General features: G+C 38.1%; 1 protein-coding gene across 1 annotated transcript; it reads right to left on the reverse strand.

Moving 5' to 3' along the window:
• Positions 1–354: 354 nt before the first annotated feature.
• LOC142440442 (olfactory receptor 8U9-like) lies at positions 355–1,278 on the reverse strand. Its single transcript, XM_075542880.1, has one exon. The coding sequence runs from the start codon at positions 1,276–1,278 to the stop codon at positions 355–357; it is 924 nt and encodes a 307-aa protein (XP_075398995.1).
• Positions 1,279–25,015: the final 23,737 nt, after the last annotated feature.

Here is a 25,015-nt window from a genome sequence, read left to right on the forward strand (position 1 = left end):
ACTTTTCTTACTGTATGTACTTTCATGCATTTTAATACACATGTTTAAAACAAATTTTTATATAATTAATTTTCCTTCCCTGATAAGAATGTTTGTTATTTCTTCTGTTAACTCTAAATTATATCCTTAGGGTTGTGAAATCTTAAAATACATATTTTAATAATAAGTTAATGACAGCATATGGTAGCCTTTTTTTGTAACATCAATAATTAACAAAACTAATTCCATGGTATATACTCATTTTTGTAATTGTTTTTTGAAACAAAAAGTGTCTGGGCTGCAAAAAAGTAATTGAAAATGCAAAGATATTGCAAGGTAACATCGAGAGCAATATAGTTAATAAGGGAAACATGTCTATTTAGATGGAACAAATAGTTTTTTCAGGGCTACCTGCATATCTGTATTTCTCAGACAGTAGACAACAGGGTTCAGGCTGGGTGTGAGGATGGAGTAAAACACAGACACTAGCCGTCCTTGTGTGGGAGAATAATGGGAAGCAGGTCTCAGGTAAGCAAAGCTCCCAGTGACATAAAACAGAATTACAGTGGCCAGATGAGAGGAACAAGTGGAGAAAGCCTTCCAACGACCATCTGCAGAGTTGATCTGAGCAATGGTGTGGATGATGAACGCATAGGAAATTATAGTCAGGGCACAGGCACCAAGAATAATGCACCCGCCCACTGCAAATCCAACTTCCTCGTTTGCGTGGGGATCACTGCAGGAGAGTCTCATGATAGGGGAGCTATCACAGAAGAAGTGATCAATGACATTGGGCCCACAGAACTGTAGGGAAAAGGTATTGACTGTGTGGAAGATGGCATAGAGTGCCCCACTCAACCAGGCTACAATAACAAGCTCCGCACAGAGCTTTCTACTCATAATGATTCCATAGAGAAGGGGCCTGTGGATGGCCAGACAGCGGTCATACGCCATGGCCGTAAGCAAAAAACACTCCGATGCACAGAGCATTACAAATGCGAAGAGCTGAGCCACACATTCCCAAAAGGAAATGACTCCTGAGCCCATAAGTGAGTTGATCAACGCCTTGGGGATAGTGACGGAGGTATAGCACAGGTCCAAGAAGGACAGGTTCTTCAGGAAAAAGTACATGGGGGTGTGGAGGCGGCTGTCCCTGGTCACAGCTGCGATGATGGAAATGTTCCCCAAGAGGGCAAAGAGGTAGATGGAAAGGATAAGTGCAGTGCTCACAAGCCTCAGTTCGAGCATTTCTGAGAAGCCCTTGAGAATAAATTCTGTAACCGTGGTGTCATTTGTCATCCCCTTATTAAGTCATTGACACAAAACATCAACAAGTGCTCAAGCTGTGTTCAAAGGTCCCAATGCTGAAGCCATCCATAGAGGCGATCAAAAGTCAAAGTAGATTCCAACCACGGGTCATGAGTCCCACTCGCTTCTCTTTCTCTCTTGCAGCTGTTCTGTTAACTCTGGGCATAGCAGGTTTTTCAGAGACAAGTGAGGAATTAAACATGTCACCTTTAAACTGTTGTATATCTAAGCACATACATCTCACATTCAATTACACATTTCAAACTAACTCACATTACTTAATGCAAAAGATGAAATTGTTGGATATATTTCATAAACATTCACTGAGCAATTGCTCTGTGTACTTTATCGACTAGATACTGTTTAGGACAAAAGCATGGGAATGGATGTAATTCATGCTCAGGAAGATTGAATAGATACTGTGCATAATTGAAACTCCAGGATCAATTGTGATGGAATGGATTCATATTGGGGCTGCCCATATGAGATTACTAGCATGGGTAAGCCAGTTCTATAAATTTTTCAGTAAAAGTAAATGATCCTAATTTTAGCATAACATTTCCCACACTGTCAAACAGGAAAACCAAAACCCAAAACCCTAACCTACAACTACTGAGTTGATTTGGACTCATAGCAACCCCTAGGGCAGAGCAAGCTGCCTTTGGGGGTTTCTAGGGCTATAAATCTTTACAAAAGCAAAAGGGCTCATCTTTCTCCTAAAGAGGGACTGGTGGGTTTGGATTATTGACCTCATAGTTAACAGTTCAATGCATAAACCACACCCCCACCAGGGATATTAAACACAGCAACCCTGGGCTGGATTTGATTCAGTGTCCTCTGCTACACCCAAGTATATCTTCAGGACCCAAGCCTCTCCAAGAGTGACAGTCTTACTGGATTATTATCTTAAAAGTTATAAGGCTTTTCTCAAGTAAACCTTAGTAAAACAGAACTCAGGAATATTAAGCACATAATTGTTTTGTGTCAGTACACAGACTGTCTCACCTGCAGCACTTCAGTACCCAGGAGTTCGTCCCTTACATTCCACCTGGAAAATAGCAAGGCCTAACGGGACTCACCGTTTTAAGTAAGCATGAGAAACTGGGTGTGGAATATAGGGGAGTGACGTGAGGATGAAAGAATCCGTGGATCTATATCATTTGGAATAAAAGAAACAGAGTTACTTGAAAATCATATGCAGCATCAAAAACTTGGATGAAATATACAACTTATACATACATACATACATATGCACACATATTCACTTACGTGTAATCCTTTGAAACGCATTGCATATATTTGCAAGTGAAGAATTCCAAAGCATACCTACACACATACACACATTATCAATGAATCAATTCTGACTCATAGCAAGCAGCTCATTGGGTTTCCAAAACTGTAAATCTTTAAGCAGGCGGACAGTCACATCTTTCACTCTCAAAACAACAGGGGAGTCTGAATTGCCTATTCTGTGGTCACCGTCCAGTGCTTACCCAAGAGCAGCACCACGGAAATTGTGAAATATTTGGAACTGAGCATTAATGGAGTAAGTTATTAAGTGGGACTATGGAGAATAGAAAGAATTTTTAAGAAAAAGTTACATATTTCAACAGGAGAAAGGGACAGGATCATGGAGAAGGGCATGCCAGTAACATACAGTGAATTAGCATATGCAAAAATCTGTGGATGTATTACAAACTTAAGAAGTATTTCAAGTTGCCACATTGAGTTATACTTGTATAAATTATATTGTCATTTTCCAGCTGCTATCAAGTGTATTCTATCCATGAGGATCCCATGTGTGCCAGAGCAGAAATATGCTTCATAGAGTTGTTCAATAACTGCCTTTTGTTTGGAAATAGATTAACAGGCCTTTCTTCCCAGGCACCTCTGAATGGATTCAAAAGCCCAACCTTTTGACTCATGGCTGCTCATTTTAACTATGTGCATCACTCAAGCACTCCTAAATAACATTTCAGTTATATAATTCAGATATGTCACCAAGTGTGCACTATAGAAATGATTACAATGTTATAAGTTAATTAAATTCTATTTGAAACAAATTAATTTTCATTATGAAGATTTTGCCTTAAAATATATAGTACATGTAATAAAATATAGTTAATTTAAGGGAAAACATCACACATTTAGCAATGATATTTAAAAATATCTTTCCTCTTTATTCTAAGGAACAGGAAGAAAACCTTTATGATAACTATTTCTGACTTAAATATATTCTTGGAAAACTTTAATTTTATCATAAAATTTTATTGCTTTGTTACTTGAAACCATTAATTCAGTTTGTTCTGAAGTCAAAGTATGTGCTGCCAAAACCTGTTGTCACAAAATTCCTGTATTTGAATCCCTACTATGCTATCCTTTTGTCCTGTGTGCTGCTGCAAACACTGTTATAATTGTATAAGGGATAAATTCAATACGACAGAATAAGTAGCTGCATAATTGTGTTATTGGTTCAATCTTATGTTAGCTACTTTAATATGATAATTTCAAAATGCACATACTTCACAAGTGTTTATGGAACAATAGGTAAGATTATAACATGGAAAGACTTTACATAAAATCTAGTAGAAAGATAAAGATGAGTCATTGTGTTAATATAGTGTAATAGAGACTCAATCTTTACTATGTGAATAAGTCAGGTTTATATTGAAAAATAAGAAAAGTTCATATCTTGTTCATCCCTGTCCAAAATAATAATTTTCCCTTCCCTTCCTAGAATATAATTCAAATACTTTTTTTTAATTGTGATTGTTTTTATATTCAATAGAATGTTCTATCAGTGCCTTAGAGATGCACATGTGTCTTTAGAAATATTTAAAAGAGGAATGTAACAATTTTTTAAACTGTATTCACTACCTAAATTCATATATTAATAATTTGATTAATATCTGGAATATCTGAACTTCTCATTTCTGGCCTACCAGTCATAAACTTCAATCATGTATAGTTTTAATCTCACTTCAGATTCTAATTTTTGTTTTTTACATGTTTTATAAAGATTTTTTTCATACAAATTTAATATAGGGCATTTTGTTGTTTTTATGTATTTTGAAAAAAGCACCATTATTACGTTTTCTTCTGAAAAATAAAATAAGTACATAAAATAATGTGCTAATTACTTTTCCTTAATTTAAAAATCCTGCACTTTCCTATAAAGTTAATCTCTCCCTCACAAACATACACAGATCAAATAAAGCAATTTCAGCAATGTACAAGTCTTTTTTAAAATGCCAAAGAAGATTGGTGTTATTATAAGTACTTAAATGAATTGAAGGTGTTTTCTTTATATTACCTCATGTGTTCATCACAATCTGCAAACAACAACAGAAATTAATAACTTAATTTCAAATCAGATGAGCAAATTTAATTTTGCTACTTATAAAATATAAACCTCTCCAGAACCTATAAAACGATTCTTAAATATACAAATTTATAGTAAAAAAGTGCACTTCATAGTTTAACCTAAGAAGTGCACTGAATTATCATGTAGATCTAGACAGAGAAAAGAATAATAGAATAAAAAATTATCTGAAATTGAACAAAAAGACAGCAATCTGGACCAGAACAGGATAGACTGGCCATGTTATTCAAAACAAGGATATCCCTAGAGTTAAAAGAAATCATTATGAACAAAAACTGAAGGTAAAATCCAGAGCTGGAAGAAAAGACTTACTTATGGAAGCAAATAAATCAGTCATGAGATAAACTCACTCAGAATCCTTTGAAGTTGGTAGACCATAGCCTTGGTTGAAGGAACAAATGTTCTTCCTCTGCACTGCTGGATGACTTAGGAAATATTTAAGACTTCCTTTTTTTTTCTTTTTTCAAAAAACCACAACTGACACTCCCCACTATTTCTACCAGTAGTTTATAGGACTTCAAATCTGTTCCTATTATTAGCAGCCAAGCAACTCTGCATTCCCAGACGTCAGATAAGATTATTCCCTAGATCTTAGACCAGTCAAGTGTATAGATTAACTCCATGGGGATAAATTGTCCACAACTTTCAGCTACTATCAGTTAGGTAATGTAAGAGACCCAGTATTTATTCATTCAGCCTGTCTCTGCATACAAATTCCTTTTAAATTGTCATTTACTTTTAGGAGTCACAACTGTTAAATTACAAGTGAAGAGCACCTGGCAATATGGTTGTTTGAACTCATTGGCTCTATTGGATTACTGGTAGCTAAGTGTACTTTGTCAGGAAACATGTCAAGAATTCCCATGACCTGTCTGTTTTCTGACTTTCCAAGTGAAAAATCTATGTAGTAAGTAATTCGCTTATTATGTAGTAAGTAACTCACCTATATAGAGTTTATCTAAGAAACTGATCTGTAATTATAAGTCATTTCAAAGTAAAGTATCTGTGATAGGTTTATTTTGTTGACCTGGCCAATAGAAAAATGTGGGTAGAGATTAATCAGGTGGTAGTTTGTTTGGATGGCAAAGAGAAAATGCTCTGCAAGGTCGACCCCTGTCTCTCTTGCTCTCTGGAGACTGGACCAGTGTGCTGCTGGTTAACTAGTTCTCTGCCTCAACCTGTGTGCTACACTACCTGTGGACCAAGCCATTCGGTAGATTGTCTCGCTAGAGTTTGAAGCTCCTTTGCGACCTACTTAGCCATACTGCTGGTGTGTACATCACTTGAGCTTGAGGCTGATGGATCCTGTCACCCTGCATTGCTTAAGTTTGATATCCCATCTGGGCCTGATTCACTAAGCTCCCATGCTACTGTTGTTGACTATTGCTGAACCACCCTGCCATCAGCTGCTTGGGGACATACTCTGCCTGGCTTGCCTGTGGGAAGACTCTCCTGTCAGCTTCCTTGACCTTGGACAGAAGCCTCCTCAGTGAATTAAAGAACTTTCAGTATAGTAACTGTTCCACAAAAGTTAGTTACCTGAGCCCTCTATACTGTTGTGTGGACTAATTAGCTGTTATATTCATCTCACCATATAAACCTTTCTCTCTATCTCTCTATCTATTTCTCTATCTATCTATATTATCTATTATCTATCTATTTATCTATCTATCTCTCTATTTATCTATCTATCTCTCTATCTATCTGTCTGTCTATGTGCATAAGTGTCCTAGTTTTGCATCTGTGCTTCTATTGCTTCAACTGAAAACAATTGACTACATTTTATTTTAAAGATATTGTTATATCAGAAAAGAGTAAGAAATATCTAATGTAATGGAAATACATTATATGTAATCATTTTAATATTTTAAAAATATAGAGAGAAATAAATTGGATGTGTGCACACTGAAACAGTAACAGTGTCTGGCTCTGAAGAGAGGGGGGTATGAAAATTTCCTCTTTATCATTAGAAAAAAGTTCAAGTTCTGCACATGATAGAAATTGTTTCTGGAAGTTAATCACATACTATAAAATAATTTAAAATACATATTTATTCATGTATTTTCTCTATTTTAACATTTAATATTTAAATATGAGCCAATTTTATTGTATTGTGTACACACTTGACTATTTTTTTCAAAGTGTTCATCAGTTACTACAGCAAAATGTATTACTTAACTCCCTTTTATTTATTTTCTTTTGTTTCTTCCTATACACAACTCACTCATGAATATGAAAATATAATGGTTTCTTAGTTAGGTCACAGCTAATATACAGAAGAAATTGTTCATCTTTCTTAATCAGGCACCCAAAACAGGTAAACAGGCGTTTTTTGTTTGTTTTGTTTTTTTCATTAGATCAGAGTCACATAGAAATAGTTTAAGTGAACAAAATATGTTTAATTACCTTGAACACATGAAAATTGCAGGGCCAAGATCTGAAAGAATGCAAGTTATTAAGGTTATTCTATGATACACAACCATGATTCCTTGAATTGAGTGTACATTTTAGGCAGGAAAGTCAGCTGAGATAATGAGCAGAAATAACTGATTGTATTTTAAGGATAGACAAACATTGGATGGCTGGGCTGTGGTACTAATTTTGAATTAAAACCAGACTAATCTCAATGAATTGGAGATTAAAAGTGTCCTAAATGTTCAACCCTTCCAAGATGCTATTCTGCTCCCTTCTCCCCGCCGCCCCCCCGACTTCTCCCTTGAGTATAGTCCCACTTACCACACTGGGACTATCATCCACTGCAACATCCCATAGAAACTCACAGAAATTGGAAGAAACATCTAACATGGCAGTGGGTCCTGTTCAATACATATCTGAAGGTCAGGCTGAGGCATGGCAAGTGCAAGGTCCAGAGCCAGGAGCCCAAAATGTCCAAAATACAAGAAGGAAAAAGAGAAAGGGGCAGTCGGCCTAGACTCCATATAGGCACACCAAGCCCAGAGGATGAGGTCCCTGCATGGGGATGCTGGGGCACAGAGAGGACTGCGGGACTACCAACAGCTCAAGACATGTTGTCCCCTAAAAAGCATGCAGTGACAGGGGACGATGATGGGGACACATGGTGGGGAGACAGTGGGGTAATGGAGCATAAGAGATCAGCAATCAGAGTAAAACCAAGCCACAGAGCCCCTGAGGAGTCCCAAGAGTGGACTTTGAGCAAGGAGGGGAAGCACCCAGATCACCCTCAGGGCCAAGGCACAGGGTCCCATGGGGACCAGAAAATAGAGCTGGACCTATCTAGGGTCTTTTTTCTTTTTCTGATTTTTTTCTCTTCCCTTTTCTTTCTTCAACCATAGCCTTTCTTATTGTTTGGGCTAGGACATGGATGGGTTGGCTAATTATATGGGTTGGGCCATGGGAGGCAATGAGGCCAATGGCCCTGGAAGGTAGAGGGGGAAGAAGGAGGTTGGGAGAAGGATGTGGTGAGCGGTTGGCGTCATGGACAAGGGAACAAATAGGGAAGCAGAACCAGCATCTAGGAGAAGGTAGAGATCTTGTGAGTATTAGAGCAACACCGAGTAGGTGAAGGGGAAGCACAAAGAGCTGGAAGAAGGGGGCGAGTGATGGCAGGGCAGGAGGAGACAAAAAGAAACAAAGGTAAACTCTAGGAATAGATAGGCAGATTAACAGAGGTGCGCACTTATGCAAATACATTAATCCATAACAATAGTGGTATTGGCCTATGTACTTATATTTATAAGGCAATACACTGAAACTGCAGACATGTCTTGGGTCTCAGCTCATACCTTCTCTCAATACAGGAACACTTTGTTCTAACAAATTGGCATTCTGTGATGCTCACTGCCTCCCTCCCCCCCACCCCCAACCCAACAATTGCTGAAGAAAAAATGCGTACATAAGCAGATGCGGTGAAGACAGAGCATGGTGCCAGGCTATTAAAAGATATAGTGTCTGGTGTCTTAAAGGCTTGAAGTTAAACAAGTGGCCATCCAATAGTGAAGCAACAAGCACACGTGGAAGAAGCACACCAGCCAGTGCTATCGTGAGTTGTCAAGACTGGGCAATGGGTATCAGAAAATTCACAACAAATGGTAAACAAACAAACAAAAATGCATGAGTGAGAATGGAGAGGGGTTGGAGTAGAAATCCAAAGCCCATCTATGGACAGTGGGGCATCCCCCCACAGAGTGGTCACAGGGAGGGGGTGAGTCAATCAGGGCACAGTACAGCACTAATGGGTCACACAATATACCTCTGTTCCCTGGAGGCCTTCTCACCCCCCAGCCCCCACCCCCACTCTCATGACCCCAATGCCACTTCCCACTCTAGACTAGACGGGGACATGTACGTAGGGATAGGCCAGAGATAAAACTCACAACACATGGAGCCCAGGAACAGGAATGGGACTAGAGATACCAAAAGGGTACAGGAGAGGCAGGGTGAGTTGGGGGGGGCGGCGGTAGGCACCGACTGCAATGAATAGCACATGACCACACCTCCCCCCCCCCACCACCGTCAGGAGGAAGAACAACAGGAACCAAAAAGAAAGGGAGACAGTGGTCAGAATGAGATTTGAAAATAATTAACAATCTACAAAAATGAGGGGGCCATGAGGGTTGGGGGCAGCGGAGAGAGGATAAAAAAGAGGAGCTGATCCAAGGGCTCAATGGAAAGTAAATATCTAGAAAAGACGATGGACTATATGTACAAATATGTTGGATATAATTGACGTTCGGTTTGTAACAAGAGTTGCAAGAGCCCCCAATAAAATGATTGTAAAAAAACAATAATGACATATAAAGAAATGTAAAGTGTTTATAAGCAGAACATACACTTTTAAAAAACAGGACATACCAACTTTTCTTGCTTCTACCAGAGCTTAGTCAGAAAGTAGAATTTTAGCTTTCTAGGTGAGATGAAGTACATTAGAACTCTGTGGTGTTGCCAGTATTTGTTATATACTGATACCCAATCCAAATAAAACAAAGGACGGTGGCTTAAGTCACACCCTCTACTGTTGTAGAGCCAAAGATGTCCCTAAGGAAACAAAGGGTGTGATTCACCCTTTTAATGGAGTTTTTTTCCCATCCAAATCTTGTCCATTATTGTAGTAGAAAGTATCTCTAAAATGGGAATATGGATACAGGTATATACAGTCCAGAATTACAATATGCCACATAAGGAATTATGGCTAGAAGGTCCACATTAATTGACTATAACTCAATATAGAAGAAACATTTTAAGCCAAATATTTGCTAGGAATTGGCTGATAGTATTTTTATCTTTAAAATGGAAGTGAATTTATCTAGAATTCCTAAAATATGTAATTATCACCCAGAAGCAAATATTAATCCTTCCTGAAAATGTATTTTATTGTTAGGACTTAAATTATTTGTATAATCAAAAGTTCATTGTCACTGAATCAATTCTGGCTCACTGTAACCCTACAGGATAGCATAGAATAGTACTCTGTGTTTCCAAGACTGTAAATCTCTACAAAAGCAGACAACCTCATGTTTTTCCTTTGGAACGACTGGTGGGTTTGAATTACCAACCTCATGGTTAACATCTCTAGGCTTAACCACTGTGCCACTATGACTCTTAAAATATTTTTGTGTAAGATCTGACATTCAATCCAAAAAAACTTATTATTTGAGATAATAAAGAGACATAATTAAAAAAATGAAAATTGGGGATAATACTTTGAAAAATATACATATGAAAATTCAACAAATTAAAAGTCCAGTACATGAATTTAAAGGCAGATTCAACACAGTAGAAGGCAATTGATTTGCATGAAAAATAAATTTGAAGCTATTATTTTGATTTTGAATTGAGAATTGTTTTGAGTGAGGATTAGGAAGCAAAGAGAAACAGATAACGAAAAATAAGAAAAAAGAGAGTAAGAAACAATGTTTTTTAACATATAATGGGACTTCAATATGTCAAAGAAAGATGAAATTAAAGATAATGAAATTTCCCTACAAATGTCTTGCGTATGAGATGAAAACCACAAAGGGAAAGAGAATAATCACACAGAAGCAAATCTGAAAAGAAAATTGTTGAAAAAATATTTTTTAAACATTTTCATGTGAGTTGGGTGAAGATTGATAGAGAAAATTAGTTTTCCTTTCAAAACCCCACATATTTGTGTTGTTGGTGGTAGTCTTCATGTGTTTCCCACTTCCATTCCTCATTCTTTGCTGCCTTCTGAGTTTTGTCCATGGACAAATGCTGCCCTTTTGATCTCATTTGGTTTATTATTTCAAGGAGTTTCATCTCCTAGAATTACTGTTTGACTGAAATTGGAGCCACAGGGGTGAGTTCAGTACCAGACCTGCAGCATGACTAAGGGACCCTTGAGTCTTGGGGATTTTACTAGTCTTTATCCATCAGTAAATCTAGTGTCTCTCTCTCTCTCTCTCTCTCTCTCTCTCTCTCTCTCTCTCTCTCTCTCTCTCTCTCTCTCTCTCTCTCTCTCTCTCTCTCTCTCTCTCTCTCTCTCTCTCTCTCTCTTTTAAATTACTATAACTCAATGTGTCCATCAGATTTCAACCCCCAAAGCATAATTTAACAACAACAACAAATACCCCAAATATCAATTCACTGCCATCGAATCTATTCGGACTTCTAGTGATTCTATAGAACGGAGTAGAACTGCCTCTGTGGGTTTTCAAGATCGTGAAATGTTTCTAAAATATAGAAAGCTTCACCGTTCTACCCTGGGATGACGAGTGGCTTCCGACTGCTAGCCTTATAGTTAGCAGCATCACTCTTAACCCACTGTGCCACTACTAGGAGTAATATAAAATATTAATTGTGAGAAAATGGAAATAGTTAGACAAATTGATAGGAGTTCTGGTGGCAGCAGAGCTTATGCACTGGACTAAGAATGACAAGGTCAGCCTTTCCAACTCACCGGTTCATTGCACCATGTTCTGTAGTGGATCCCTATTTTTAATAATATGATTTTGTTTCACTTTAATTTACTTAAATAGTATTATTTCTCAATAATGATGCTTTGTATGATGATTTTAGGTTGATGCCTCTTGTTGTTAATTCTCTGTCCAAAGAACTTCCTTATTATTTTTCAAAAAGTTAGTCTTGTTTTCACAAATTCTTTAGTTTTTCCTTATCTGAAAATTATTTTATTTTTCCCTCTTATTTGATGGGCAATTTTGTAGATATAGAATTCTTAGTTGACAGGTTTTTATTCTTTTAAGGTTTTTGAATAGAATCCCCCATTGCTTTCTTGTCTTTCTCTCCTGGAGTGTCTGGTGGTCTCAAACGACTGACCTTGCGGATCGCACCCCTAAGATATGCCACCAGAGCCCCTTGCAAACTGACATGCAATCAAGGAATTAATAAAGTTACCATATCTGGGGACAACAACTTCTAAAAGCATACATACAAATAGGAAAGATGGCTTAAAAAACTAAACAAAATACAGGGCTAGAAATGTATTCAGGAGGAAACTACTATTGAATTCCTAGTAAGGAATTAAGATGATTTGAACTCTATTAGATTCTAAGAACCTGGTTTGCAAAAGGTGACAAATTAGATGAGTTACAGATGAAAATCCATTTGCAGTGTCCACCATACATTAAGTCTCCATTGAATCCTTTCTGAAAATTAACAATGAATATAGATAATTTTGCCCTCAGGCAGAGACAGTAAATACCTCCATGCCTCTCCAGCCAACACAGTGAGGTGAAATGTCCCATAGGGGCTTGTCTAATTGTGTCCTTAATAGAGGTCGCCATCCTGGGGCCAGCACAGAGGGCTACATGGTCAAGAGTCATGCACTATCAGTTATCCCCTGACCGTCAAGAGCAGAAGGCCCTGGACCAGTCTTGTAAGTCCTTCTAGCATAATGTATGTGTCCCAGTTGTGGTCCTGTTCCTTACATGTAACTGTAATGTACTGACCTGCCAGCAATCATGAATTTGTAAAACTCCCCATTGTTTCATGCTCTGCTCACCTAGTATCCTGGCTATGAATGCCCAAATGCCATTTTGACCTTATGTTAATGACCTCCCTCATCTCATCTGGATGATGTGTCTATGTATTTGTGTTGTCTTTGTCCATTTAAGACAATAAGTATTCTCCTTAAATTATATTTGAGAAAGGACCTCTTTTGCACCTTAAAATAATACTCACATCCTTTTAGTAATTAATGAAAGAGATCAAGTAAGATACAGACAAAATCAAAGAACATACATACAAAACCCTTGAAGAATATAGGAAAACAATGCAAGAACAAATTTTCAGAATGAAAGGAAAACTCTAAACCATACAAAACAGCAAAATAATATCCAGAAAATTTTAAGAAATCCATAACACATTGTAATGGCAAAGAAATGGTGTTAAGACAACATAAAAAATTAATAAAATTGAAAACAAAGTCATTAATACTGACTTAATGCCTGAAACCAAAGACATTTGTTTGACTTTCAGCCAGAGCTCCAGTTCCATTCTAAATGTGGAAACTGTTCAAACACCATAGTGAGTACTTTACACAGGTGGTTGTCACCGCTGAACTCCTAAGGGGCAGATCCGAGGAGACAGGGCAGGGCAGCAGTACTACTCAATCTCCCCAATAATTTGGGAAGATAAGTGGGATTACTTTGCCTATGGGAAAGGCAGATAGGTCTGATTGAAGCAGAAACACACAAGAAATTAGAAAGTTTGTTTTAAGAATATCCTCCCCAGGACTAAGCTTTGTAGGCAGAAGTTATCATTCTCTTGTTGTATTAACAAAAAACACTCTTGTCTTTACCACAAAATTTTATCAAAGGCCTTTAGAAAAACAATAGTTAATTTTTAGTTTTCCTGTTGCAAAAAGAGGATTAAACCTCCAACGATTTTTATACATTCTATTGGCCTTTTATTTTAGAACCTTGAGGTTCTTTCGGACAAAACTTTGATGGTACGTGAATCATTTCCCATATCTTTTTTTCTCTTTATTGTATATACAGAATTAATTTGTTTTCTTCACTATTATAAGTGATCATTTTGCCCCAGGAAAATCTTACTGTATTAGAGAAACAATCATTAAAAAAAGAAAAAAAAATAAGCCTGAGTAGTGAGGGCCTAGGAATTATGTGGAACATCATCAAGAATACTTGCATGTAATCAACATTCCAAAACAGGAATACACACACAGGGTATGGTTGCACATCCTGCAAGAAAGATCTGTTTTCTTGAAATCCCATGGTAATTTGTATTAGACAGGGTTCTCTAGGGAGATCAAACCAGATTGCTGACAATTTTTACATATATATTTATAAAGATAGATAGATATATAACACAAGAAATGAACAAATTATATACAGATAGATACAAGAACTGAACAGTTAAATTATAAAACAGTACAAATGGCTCAGTGCAACTCACTTCCATGAGAGAGTTGTGAGACACTGGCAGTCCTTCAAGTCTTGAGGGCCTTGAGGGCTGTCAGGTAGTCCTCTTTAGAGAGAGCTAGGCTATCCCAGCACAGGAAGCGAACAGCCAGGCAGGTTGCCAACTGTCAGCCAGTCACTAGCTGCAGAGATGTAAATTCCAATCCTGTGGTCTTAAAGGGACCTCGACTTACAGCGACACAGTCTACCAGCTAGGCATCCCACAGGTAGTGTACCCTTTAAATTGAGGCACAGAACAAGCAAGGCAGCCTCTCACTGGTCTGATGATCAAGAGCAGAGCAAGAGATAAGAAAGGTGAGGCTCACCAAGCCATTTATCTCTCCGCTCTTCAATTAATTCCACTTGTGTTTATCAGCCAGGTTGGCACAATAAACTATCTCATAATTTAAATATTATTCACCAGCTTCGTAATTCAAATACATCAATACTTCCATGGTCTTCTTTTTTTATAGTCCAACTTGCATAAGCATGTGAGGCAATTGAAAAGGTTAATACACCTTCATCCTCAAAGTTATATCTTTGATTTTTAGTAATTAAGAGGTCTTTTGAATTACACTTGTTCAAGGTAATGTGCCATTTGATTTCTCAATTGCACCGTCCATGAATGTAAATTATGGAATCAAGTAAAATGAAAGATCTGACAACTTCAAACGTTTCTCTGTTTATCATATCTATTGATTCAGTTGTGTGAGAGTTTGTTTTCTTTACATGGAGTTGCAATCCCCACTGTAAATCATAGTCTTTATCATAATAAGAAAGTGATCCATCTCCTTTAGAAGACTGGCTTCCTCTTTTTTGATAACCCTTACTTCACAATATGTCCAAAATATATGATGAAGTCTCACCATCCTTACCTCATTCTGGTTGTACTTCTTCCAAGGCAGACTTGATTCCTTTGGGCAGTCCATGGTATTTTCAATATTCCTCACCAGCACCATGATTCAAATTTATTGATTCTTCTTCAGCCATTCTTACTCAATGCCAAACTTTCACATGGACAGGAGTTGATTAAAAATACCATGGCCTAGGTCAAATGCACCTCACTCCTCAAAGAACCATCCTTCCTTTTCAAAGCTTTAAAGAAGCCTTGTACAGCAGGTTTACTCAATGCAATGTGTTGTTTCAACTCTTGACTACTGCTTCCATGGGCATTGATTGTGGATCCAAGCAAGACAGACTCCTTGACAACTTCAACCTTCTCTCCATTTATCATGATATTACCTATTGCCAGAGTTGTGGAGATTTGGGTCTTTTTGATATTGAGTTGTAATCCTTGATCTTAATCAGCAAGTCCTCTTCCTCACTTTCAGCAAGCAAGGTTGTGTCATTTGATATGACAGGCTGTTAATAAGCCTTCTTCCATCCTGATTCCCCATTTTTCATATAATCTAGCTTCTCGGATTATTTGCTCAGCATACAGATGGCATTAGTATGGTGAGAGGATACAACCCTGTCACACACTTTTCCCTCTTTTTAAGCTCTGCAGTATCCCCTTGTTCTGCTTGAGTAACTGCCGCTTGATCCATTCACAAGGTGTGCCTGAGGACAATGAAGGTTTCTGTCATTCCCATTCTTCTCGAGCCTATCTATAGTTTGTTATGATCTGCACAGTCAAATGCATTGGCATAGTTAGTAAAACACAAACTGGGTAGTCAATGCTTTAGTCAAGATCCATCTGACATCAGCAATGATATCTCTTGTTCCACATCCTCCTCTGAATCTGGCCTCAATCCCTACCAGCTATACTTCCTCCAAAAGAGCTCTGTTTGTCTTCTGAGAGCCCATGATATTTTCAATATTATCCTAAATTCCAGAATTCAAATCCATAACTTATTTGTTGTCTTCCTTATTTATTATCTAACTGCCACATGCAGATAAGACCATTTAAAATACTATGGCATGGGTCAGGTTCATCTTAGTCCTTAAAGTTACATCTTTTCACCTTAACAGTTTAAAGAGGGCTTGTGGATCAGATTAATTGAATGAAATTCCTCATTAATTGCTTGCCTATTACTTCCAATTACTTTGCATAGTCCATAAAACACAATAAATCATAAATAGATATCTCTGGTATTCTCTACTCTAAATCAAGATTCATAGAATGTCAGCAATTATATCCTTTATACTGTGTCTTCTTCTGTTTTGATTTCTGATATCTGTTTATATACTGCTGCAACTGTTGTTGCTGAACTATTTTCAGTAAAATTGACTTGATTTGATATTAATGATATTTTTCAATAATTTTTTTTCTATTGGGTCACTTTTCTTTGCATTGGACACAAAAATGAATGTTTCCCAGTTGATTAGAGAGATAGCTACTTTCTAAACTACTTGAAAGGTTAAATTTGTTAAAAGCAAGTTTCAGAGTTTCTTGTGATTTCCATTTTAATAATTTATTTCTTCCTTATCTTTTGAAGCTTGTGTTTTCTTTAAGTAGTATATTCTTGATGTCATCAGATCTTCTGCCATTAGTATTCAGTCCATCAAATCTTATCTTGAGATATTTTCTAAATTCAGATGGTAAATGGTCAAGGTCATATTAGCTCCTGAGGACTTGCTTTAGTGTTTTTATCATCATCAACCTGACCTTGCATTTCAGCAATGAATGATTTGTTTCACAATAAGCCCCAGATTTTGTTGTTGATGATGATGATTTTGAGCATTTTAGTTTATGATAGTGGATGTACCCCACAAATCTTCGCACAAATGTAGTCATTTGATTCCTATGTATTGCATCTGGCAATATGTGTATAGTCACCATTAAAGGTTTTGAAAAAGGTATTTTCTAGGAAGAAGTCATTGTTCTTCCAAAATTCTACCATGTGCTTTCCAAGAAAATATGTGTTAATTTAAACAATTTTTAAGAGAGAACTTTATCTCAAGAAGCAATTGTGCATCAATAAAACATCCCAACTCTATCCAGATCAAGTCCATAAGTCCAATAATATCCCATGAATCATTCTTGAGACTCACACAGCACATGCAATGATGCCGAATGCAGGAAGATCACTGGTCAGTGGTTAGAAAGTCTTGTGGATCCAGTAGCAGTGGAAGCATCCCCATGTGGCTCATCTAGATCCTGAGTGTGTCTCCTCAGTAGGAAAGAGAAGGGAGAGATAGAGTGGATCTGGCCTCCTGTAAACTGTTTAATCTCTGTCACAACTCCAAATGAGGTCATCAAGGTGCAATCTGATTGACAGTAAGCTCCACCCCTTCACTCTTACTATCCTCAAGTTGATAGGAGATTATGTAAGTACCACAGACCTTCTACCATAAAGAAAGAAGAGCCAGAAGTGGAGCATGTTCTTTGCACTTGGAGCTCCTTCAATGGATACCTCCTAGAACCAGGAGACACTGCACAATAGCAACTCCCCCTAATGATGGCACCATAGATTTCAATTTGTAGCATCCACAAATGTGATGGAATTAATTTCTTTAATTTTAAAATCATTTTATTAGGGGATCATACAACTCTTATCACAAACCAGACATACATCAATTGTATAGAGCACATTTGTACATTCGTTACCCTCATCATTCTCAAAACATTTGCTCTCCATTTAAGCCCCTGGCATCAGCTCCTCATTTTTCTCCCTCCCTCCCTGCTCCCCCATCCCATATGAACACTTGATAATTTATAAATTATTGTTTTGTCATATCTTACACTGTCCAACATCTCCCTTAACCCATATTTCTGTTGTCTGCCCCGCTCCCCCCCCCCTAGGGCGGAGGTTATATGAATATCCTTGTAATGGGTTCCCCTTTTCTCCCTCACCTTCCCTCCACCCTCCCGGTATCACCACTCTCACCATTGGTCCTGAGGGGTTCATCTGTCCTAGATTCCCTGTGTTTCCAGTTCCTATCTGTACCAGTGTAGATCCTCTCATCTAGCCAAATTTTTCAGGTAGAATTGGGATCATGATAGTGGGGCGGGGGGAAGAAGGAGAAAGCATTTAGGAACAAGAGGAAAATTGTATGTTTCATCGTTGCTACACTTTACACTGACTGCCTCATCTCCTCCCCAAGACGCTTCCATAAGGGGATGTATAATTGCCTAGAGATGGGCTTTGGGTCTCCACCCCACAATCCTCCTTATTCAAAATGATATGATTTTTTGTTCTGATGATGCCTGATACCTGATCCCTTTGACACCTCATGATAGCACAAGCTGGTATACTTCCATGTTGCTTCTGAGCTAGATGGCCACTTGTTTACCTTCAAGCCTTTAAGGCCCCAGACACTATATTTTTTGATAGCCAGGCGCTATCAGCTTTCTTCTCCACATTTATTTATGTACCCATTTGTCTTCAGTGATCGTATTGGTGAGGTGAGCATACAATGATATGATTTTTTGTTCTTTGATGCCTGATAACTGATCCCTTCGGCACCTTGTGATCACACAGACTGGTGTGCTTCTTCCATGTGAGCTTTGTTGCTTTTGAGCTAGATGGCTGCTTGTTTACCTTCAAGCCTTTAAGACCCCAGACACTTTATCTTTTGACAGCCGGGCACCATCAGCTTTCTTCACCACATTTGCTTATGCACCTATTTGTCTTCAGCAATCGTGTCAGGAAGGTGTGCATCATGAAATGCTAGTTTAATAGAACAAGGTATTCTTGCATTTAGGGAGTACTTGAGTGGAGGCCCAATATCCATCTTCTACCTTAATACTAAATCTATATATATATGCACATAGATCTATTTCCACATATAAAATTATATTTGATATGTCAATGCCTTTATTTAAACTTCTGTAAATGCCCTGTGCCTCCTAGCTCTTTCCTCTATTTCCTTTTACTTTCCTCTTGTCCCACTATCATGTTCAGCCTTCATTTGGGTTTCACTAATTCCTCTCGGTTACATTACCCTTGGTTACACTCTACCAGGCCTCATACACCCTCCTCATGACTGATTTGAATCACTTGTTGTTCCTTTGTCCCTGGGTTTGTTAACACCACTTCCTTTCCCCTCACCCCCACCCCTCTCCAATGTCCCCCAGGACTGTCGGTCCTGTTGTTTCTCCTCCAGATTGTTTATGCAACCTATCTTATTTAGACAGACCTGAAGAGATAATAACATGCACAAAAACAAAAACAAGACAGAGAAAAACCAAGCAACAAAATAAAACAAAACAACAACAAGCCAATGACGAAAACAAACAAACACACAACACAAAAAAAAAACACCTTCTCGTTAGTTTGAGGAATGTTTGTTGGCCTTTAGGAGTGTTTTCTGGTCAAGTCTGATTGGGGTGCAATGCCCTGGCCCCAAAGTCTATTTTTGGTATTCCCTGGGGACTCCGTTGCTCTGTTCCCCTTGCTGTTCTGTTCCATGCCCTTAGTGTTTTGCCTCAGTGTGGTGAGATCAGATCGGGTACAATTCCACACTGTGTCTCCAGTGTTGTCCCCAGTAGGGCTGTGGGTCAGTGAGGGATGTTGTGTCTCTTAGTGGGACTGGCCATTTGGTCTTCTCTGTGGATTGGCTGCTCTGAACATGAATATCGTCCTGAAGGTTTGGTGGGCCAGGATATACTCCACTCTCTTTTCCTCCCCCTTCATTTGCTCACGTATGCTCTAATCAGACATGTCCCTCTCCCAGAGCTGCAGATTCAGTGCTATCCTCTGAAATAAATTCTTCTGGGTGTCCACGTAGTTGGGGTTTGGGCGGGCCCCTCAGACTTCTCCACTGGTTCCCTTCTCCGTGCCATCATGTTGCATTCACATCTTGGAGCACTGGGTTGAAGTCTAGGCCTTCTTTCCCGGTGGAGATATAAACAATACCCTCCCCTTGGGTGGGCTAGTTCCCTGTGCCCCCCTACCCATTTCTTTTTGTTTCCTTCCCCCACCCCCTTTTTATTTGGCTACCACATGTATCCCATATTTATCTGGCCACTGTCATACTACCTGGTCCTCACGCCAGGAGTGTTTGTATACAGTAGATTATCCCCTATGCCCCTTTTATAATTTTGTTTTTAAAGCTTACCTCAGTGGACTCATGTTGTACTTGTCCTTTTGTGCTTGGCTTACTTCACTTAAAAGCAGTGATGAGCATATGAAGTACATCACTGCATAGGAAGAACTGGAGGAATTTTAAACAATTTTATTGACATATAATGTACATATCATACAATTCAATGGGTTAAACATGCCAAAATTATTGCACAATTATTTCTACAATCAATTTTTGAACATTTTCTTCTTGCTTTTATTTGTTATTATAAGTTCTTTATTTACTCTCATCTTTCCCTGCTTTTAACTCCAAGAAATTGTTAATCCAGTTATTGCTTATACATTTAGCTATCCTGGTTTTCACACAAAGAAACACACACAGAGACAACAAAATAAAATGCAAATCTCAATGAAAAACTACAGAAAATAATGAAAACAAGGACAAATTGTATAATGTGACAAAAGAAAGGAAAAATAATAAGGTGTAAAATTGTAACCTTACTGCTTTGCATTAGCGCACTTTTCACTGCACTTTGAGAGCAAGGCTAGTCCCATCCCTGGCGATTGGTCAGAGGGGTTTACCAGAAGCTTAAGCTTCACCATCCACAGTTTTCTGCAAACTGGATTCTCACAGTATAAAATCTAATAACAATAATGCCTCTACTCTTGGATTTTATTATTTATAATCCACGGATTCTCAGTTCTTTCAGTTTAAGGTATGCTGAGAATGTTCTTCCTTTCTAGTTTTCTAAATCTAGGTCTTTGCACATCTCCTTATAATATCTGACTTTCTCTTCTTCCCATTGACATTTTCTATTCCGTTCTTTTACTTCATCATTTCTTCCATTTGCTTTTGCTACTCTGTCATTAAGAGCAAGTTTCAGAGTTTCTTCTGGCGTCCACTTTGATCTTTTCTATCGTTCCTATCTTTTAAATGACCTTTTGCCTTCTTTGGGTATGATGTGTTTGAAGTCATTCCACAGCTCATCAGGTCTTCTGTCATTAGTGTTCAATGCATCCAATCTGTTCTTGACTTAGTCTCAAAATTCAGGTGGCATACACTAAAGGTCATATTTTGAATCTTATGGACTTCTTCTATTTTTTAACTTTATTTTAAATTTTAAAATGATTGATTGATGGACAACTCCACAGTCAGCTACTTGCTTTTATTTGAACTGGTCTTCTCCATCATGTCTTCTCTCAAATGCAGACAGTTTATTTTCTGCGTGTTACACCTGTTGAGGTTGAAGTGTATAAATCACTTTTGTTGGAAAAGGTTTCTTTTCTATTACCATGGTCATATTTCCCAATACATCTTGGATGTCTGTTTGATCAATATCAGACTAAAGATGCCGGTAGAGTTCTTCAGTTTCTTCATCACTAGCTCTAGTGGTTGATGCATAAATTAGAATATTAATTGTATTGACTGGATTTCTTTGTATTCGAATGGATGTTTTCCTGCCACAGATAACATTACACTTCAAGACAGAACTTGAAATTTGCTTTTGGACAATTAATGCAATGGATTCCTCTTGAATGTGTCTTTCCTGGCATAGTAAACCATATGTTTTTCTGATTCAACATGGCCAACACCAGTGATCTCAGCTCACTCATACTTCCATCTTTATGCATGTCGTTTATTTTTGACAACTTCTAATTTTCCTAGATTCATACTTTGTACATTTCAAATTCCAGTTATTAATTGATCTCCATAGCTGTTTCTACTCATTTCGAGCCACAAGCCATGATTTTTCCGTGAGCAAACCGAGGTCCACAAGGCTTTTCTCCTGAAGACTTCACTCCCTGTGTGTCTTTACGATTGACACTGCTCAGAAAAGTCAGCTCTTCCTCAACCTGAGGGGCTATTCTTCTGCCATTATTTCTGGCAGTGCTCTGCTATTGTTCATTAGGTTTTCTGTTTTCAGGGTTATTGGTGTTCTGTGATTAAGTTCCCTGGATAGTCTATCCCTTCTTCATAGTCTATTCTTAGTTTGGAAGCTTTGATGGGTGACTCTGCTGGCATTTTAAATACCCGTGATATAGCTACAGCCTCACAGCAACACCCAAGTCATCACTGTATGAAAAGTGGGCACACAAGTTGTGGGGATCTATCTATAGTATAAAGCTTTATTTCTTCACTAAAGTCTGAGTAACACCTGATGACACTGAAAATGCCCTTTTACCTATTTCACACAAAGCACCATTTGTATTTATACTTATTGTCACCGGATAGTTTTCACTAAGGGTTTTAATTAAGCACAAATCAACAATCCATGCAATTTAATCTAAAAAAACTTTTGTATACATGTATGCTTTCCTTTTCACAACAGTATTTTAACTTGTATATCATTGGCTAAATTAATATTATTATTTAAAATACCAAATGTCCCATGGAAATTATTTATATTATTTCTCCAATAACTGATAATCCTTTCTCTCAAGTAAAGCAGAGACATAAATAAATCATAGATATATAAATAGATTTTGAGCTTATACTTAATAGTAAGACCTCATTTAAGAGCAATTAGTTCTTATGATGTGGCAAGGCTCAATACTTGCCCTCATGAAGTGATTACTGAAAATATGGCTACAATCGCAAAGTGTCATGAAGAAATTGGAGTGTGCTCAACTATAAGAAAGGGCCTTTAAAGGCTTATATTGAAACAAGCACCATCTAAGTTAGGTGTCAACTGGAAGAAACACGTCAGCCAATGTGATCAAAACAGGTTTAACAATAAAATCCAACATCAGATGGGGGAGACTCTTTGAAAGCCTGAATTCTGAGTACCTGGTTTGTAAAAAGCTATTAATGACAGTGAAAGCCCAACATCCATTCAGAGAGCCCCAACATGGACTAACCCTTCATTACAATTCCTTGTTCTACTACCCAAAGATGTGATAGTTTTCTCCCCGGACAGGTGCTTTGGAGAGTGGATTACTATAGGTAAAATCAAGTTAAAATTTTACGTCTTACTACTTGTCTTCCCTTTTCAACTTGTTCAGGTTTGTATTACTTTCTGATATCTTTAAATTGAAGTTAATCTGTGTGGTATTTTGTTAGTGAATGGTGTTTATTTGTTTTGTTTTTAATGATTTTCTTTATATGAATCTTAGGTGAGATAAATCCATAGAAATAGCAACTAGATTAATAGTTTCTTAGTATTAAAAATAATTTCTTAATATTATGACAAGGGTGATTGGGGAAAAATGGTGATGTGGTACCATCACTGAAGTAATTTATCATTGGAAAATAATGATATAACAAAATCTTGGAACGGGAGTTTAATACAAAACTTAGATAATCTAAAAGACTGTATACATTTAAGTGGAGAACAAATGCTTTGAAAATGATTAGGCAAAGAATGTACAGATGTGCTTTATACAATTGATGTATGTATATGTATGGATTGTGATAAGAGTTGTATGAGCCCCTAATAAAATGTTTTTTTAAAGACTGTATAATAAAGAAAAACACAAAAGTGTCCATTGAGATTCAGTAAGAGAACATTGTGGCATTGTTACTGATCCACATAACATCACCCATTTCTCAGCAAGGTGACAATGGCAGCTGTGGGAATGATGACCTATATTCCTCATGTGAATTTCTGATACCAGCTAGCTAACCTTTATGCAAAATATCATGGTTATGCTTTTTAACATGTCTGGTGGGTTTCTATGAGAGACCAGCATAGAGGCTGAATTTTGTTTTGTTCTGCCTTATGTTTGAGTCACTCTTTTGAATAGTGATGGAGTCTTCTGAAATATCAAAAGTTACACATTTTAGCATGGCTCCATGTGTCTTTTCAGTAAAGATTCAGGGAGTGAGCCAAGAGAAAGTGTGTCTCCCAACTCCAAGGAGTAAATAAGGAGTGCCCAGAAATCTCAGGAGAAGGTCAAGCCCACACAGAGGCTTCATTGGCTATGACCTGATTGACAGACTAGACTCCACCCCTTCACTCTTAATCCTCCAAGTCCCAAATTGACACTAGATTATGTAAGTTCCACAACTCCTTTGTTTCAGACCTCACTTTTCACCACCTAAGCAGAGGAGCCCTGGCAGTGGAACAGCCTGGTGCTGGACTTCTAAGTTTTGGCCTTAGGGGTTGCATTTTGAAACCACCAGCATCTCCATAGGAGGGAAACGAGGCCTTCTGCTCCCATATGGATTTGGAGGCTATGGATGTGAAGGTCCACACAACCTTTCAACCTTGCCCTTTGGAATTGCTGTGAGTCAGAGGTGACACTCTGGCAGTGAACTTGTGGCCTACTTCACCCAGGTCCACAAGTAAATGTCAGTGATCATGTGCTCTGACAAAATGGCTACTGGAACTCTATATATGACCATCCCCATGTATCTGCCATCCTGCTCTCCTTTGCCATTCCTACTTCCATGCTCTGTCACCTTCACCACCTTAAGCCTCCTTTCTTTGATGCCCTTGGAAGATTGTTGCCTATGCTGACACTGCAGGCCCTGCACTCCTGCTCCTGAGTGTGTTAGTCCAGGTTGACTAGAAAAACAAATTCATAGACACTCATATGTGTATAAGAAAAAGCTTTATATAGAAGCGCAATTGTATATTGAGAAAACATCCAAGCCCATGACAGGTCAAGTGTATAAGTCCAATATTATCCAATATGTCTGATACCAATCTATAAATTCCTCTTTAGACTCACAAAACATATGCAATGACACTGAATTCAGGAAGATCACAGGCCAGTGGGTGGAAAGTCTTCTGGAACCAGTGGTGGTGGAAGCATCTCAGCTCTGGCGTGGGTCTCCATGTGGCTCCTCCAGCTCCAGGGCTCTAGTGCCATCGGCATAGCTCCATGTGGCTTGTGAACAGGAATGTCTCACAGGGAAACAAGGAGAGAGTGTGCCCTGCCTTTCAGGAAGGATTACTGAAGTTCCCAGAATCCTCAGAAAAGGCCATACCTGCACAGAGGCCTCACTGGTCATGGTCTGATTGGCAGGCTAACTCCACCTCTGTGCAAGTTGA

This window comes from Tenrec ecaudatus, chromosome 2, assembly GCF_050624435.1.
Source record: "Tenrec ecaudatus isolate mTenEca1 chromosome 2, mTenEca1.hap1, whole genome shotgun sequence".
Lineage (NCBI taxonomy): Eukaryota > Metazoa > Chordata > Mammalia > Afrosoricida > Tenrecidae > Tenrec > Tenrec ecaudatus.

Coding starts and splice junctions, on each gene's coding strand:
- LOC142440442 (XM_075542880.1), bottom strand. CDS start 1,278: ATGACAAATGACACCACGGTTACAGAATTTATTCTCAAGGGCTTCTCA.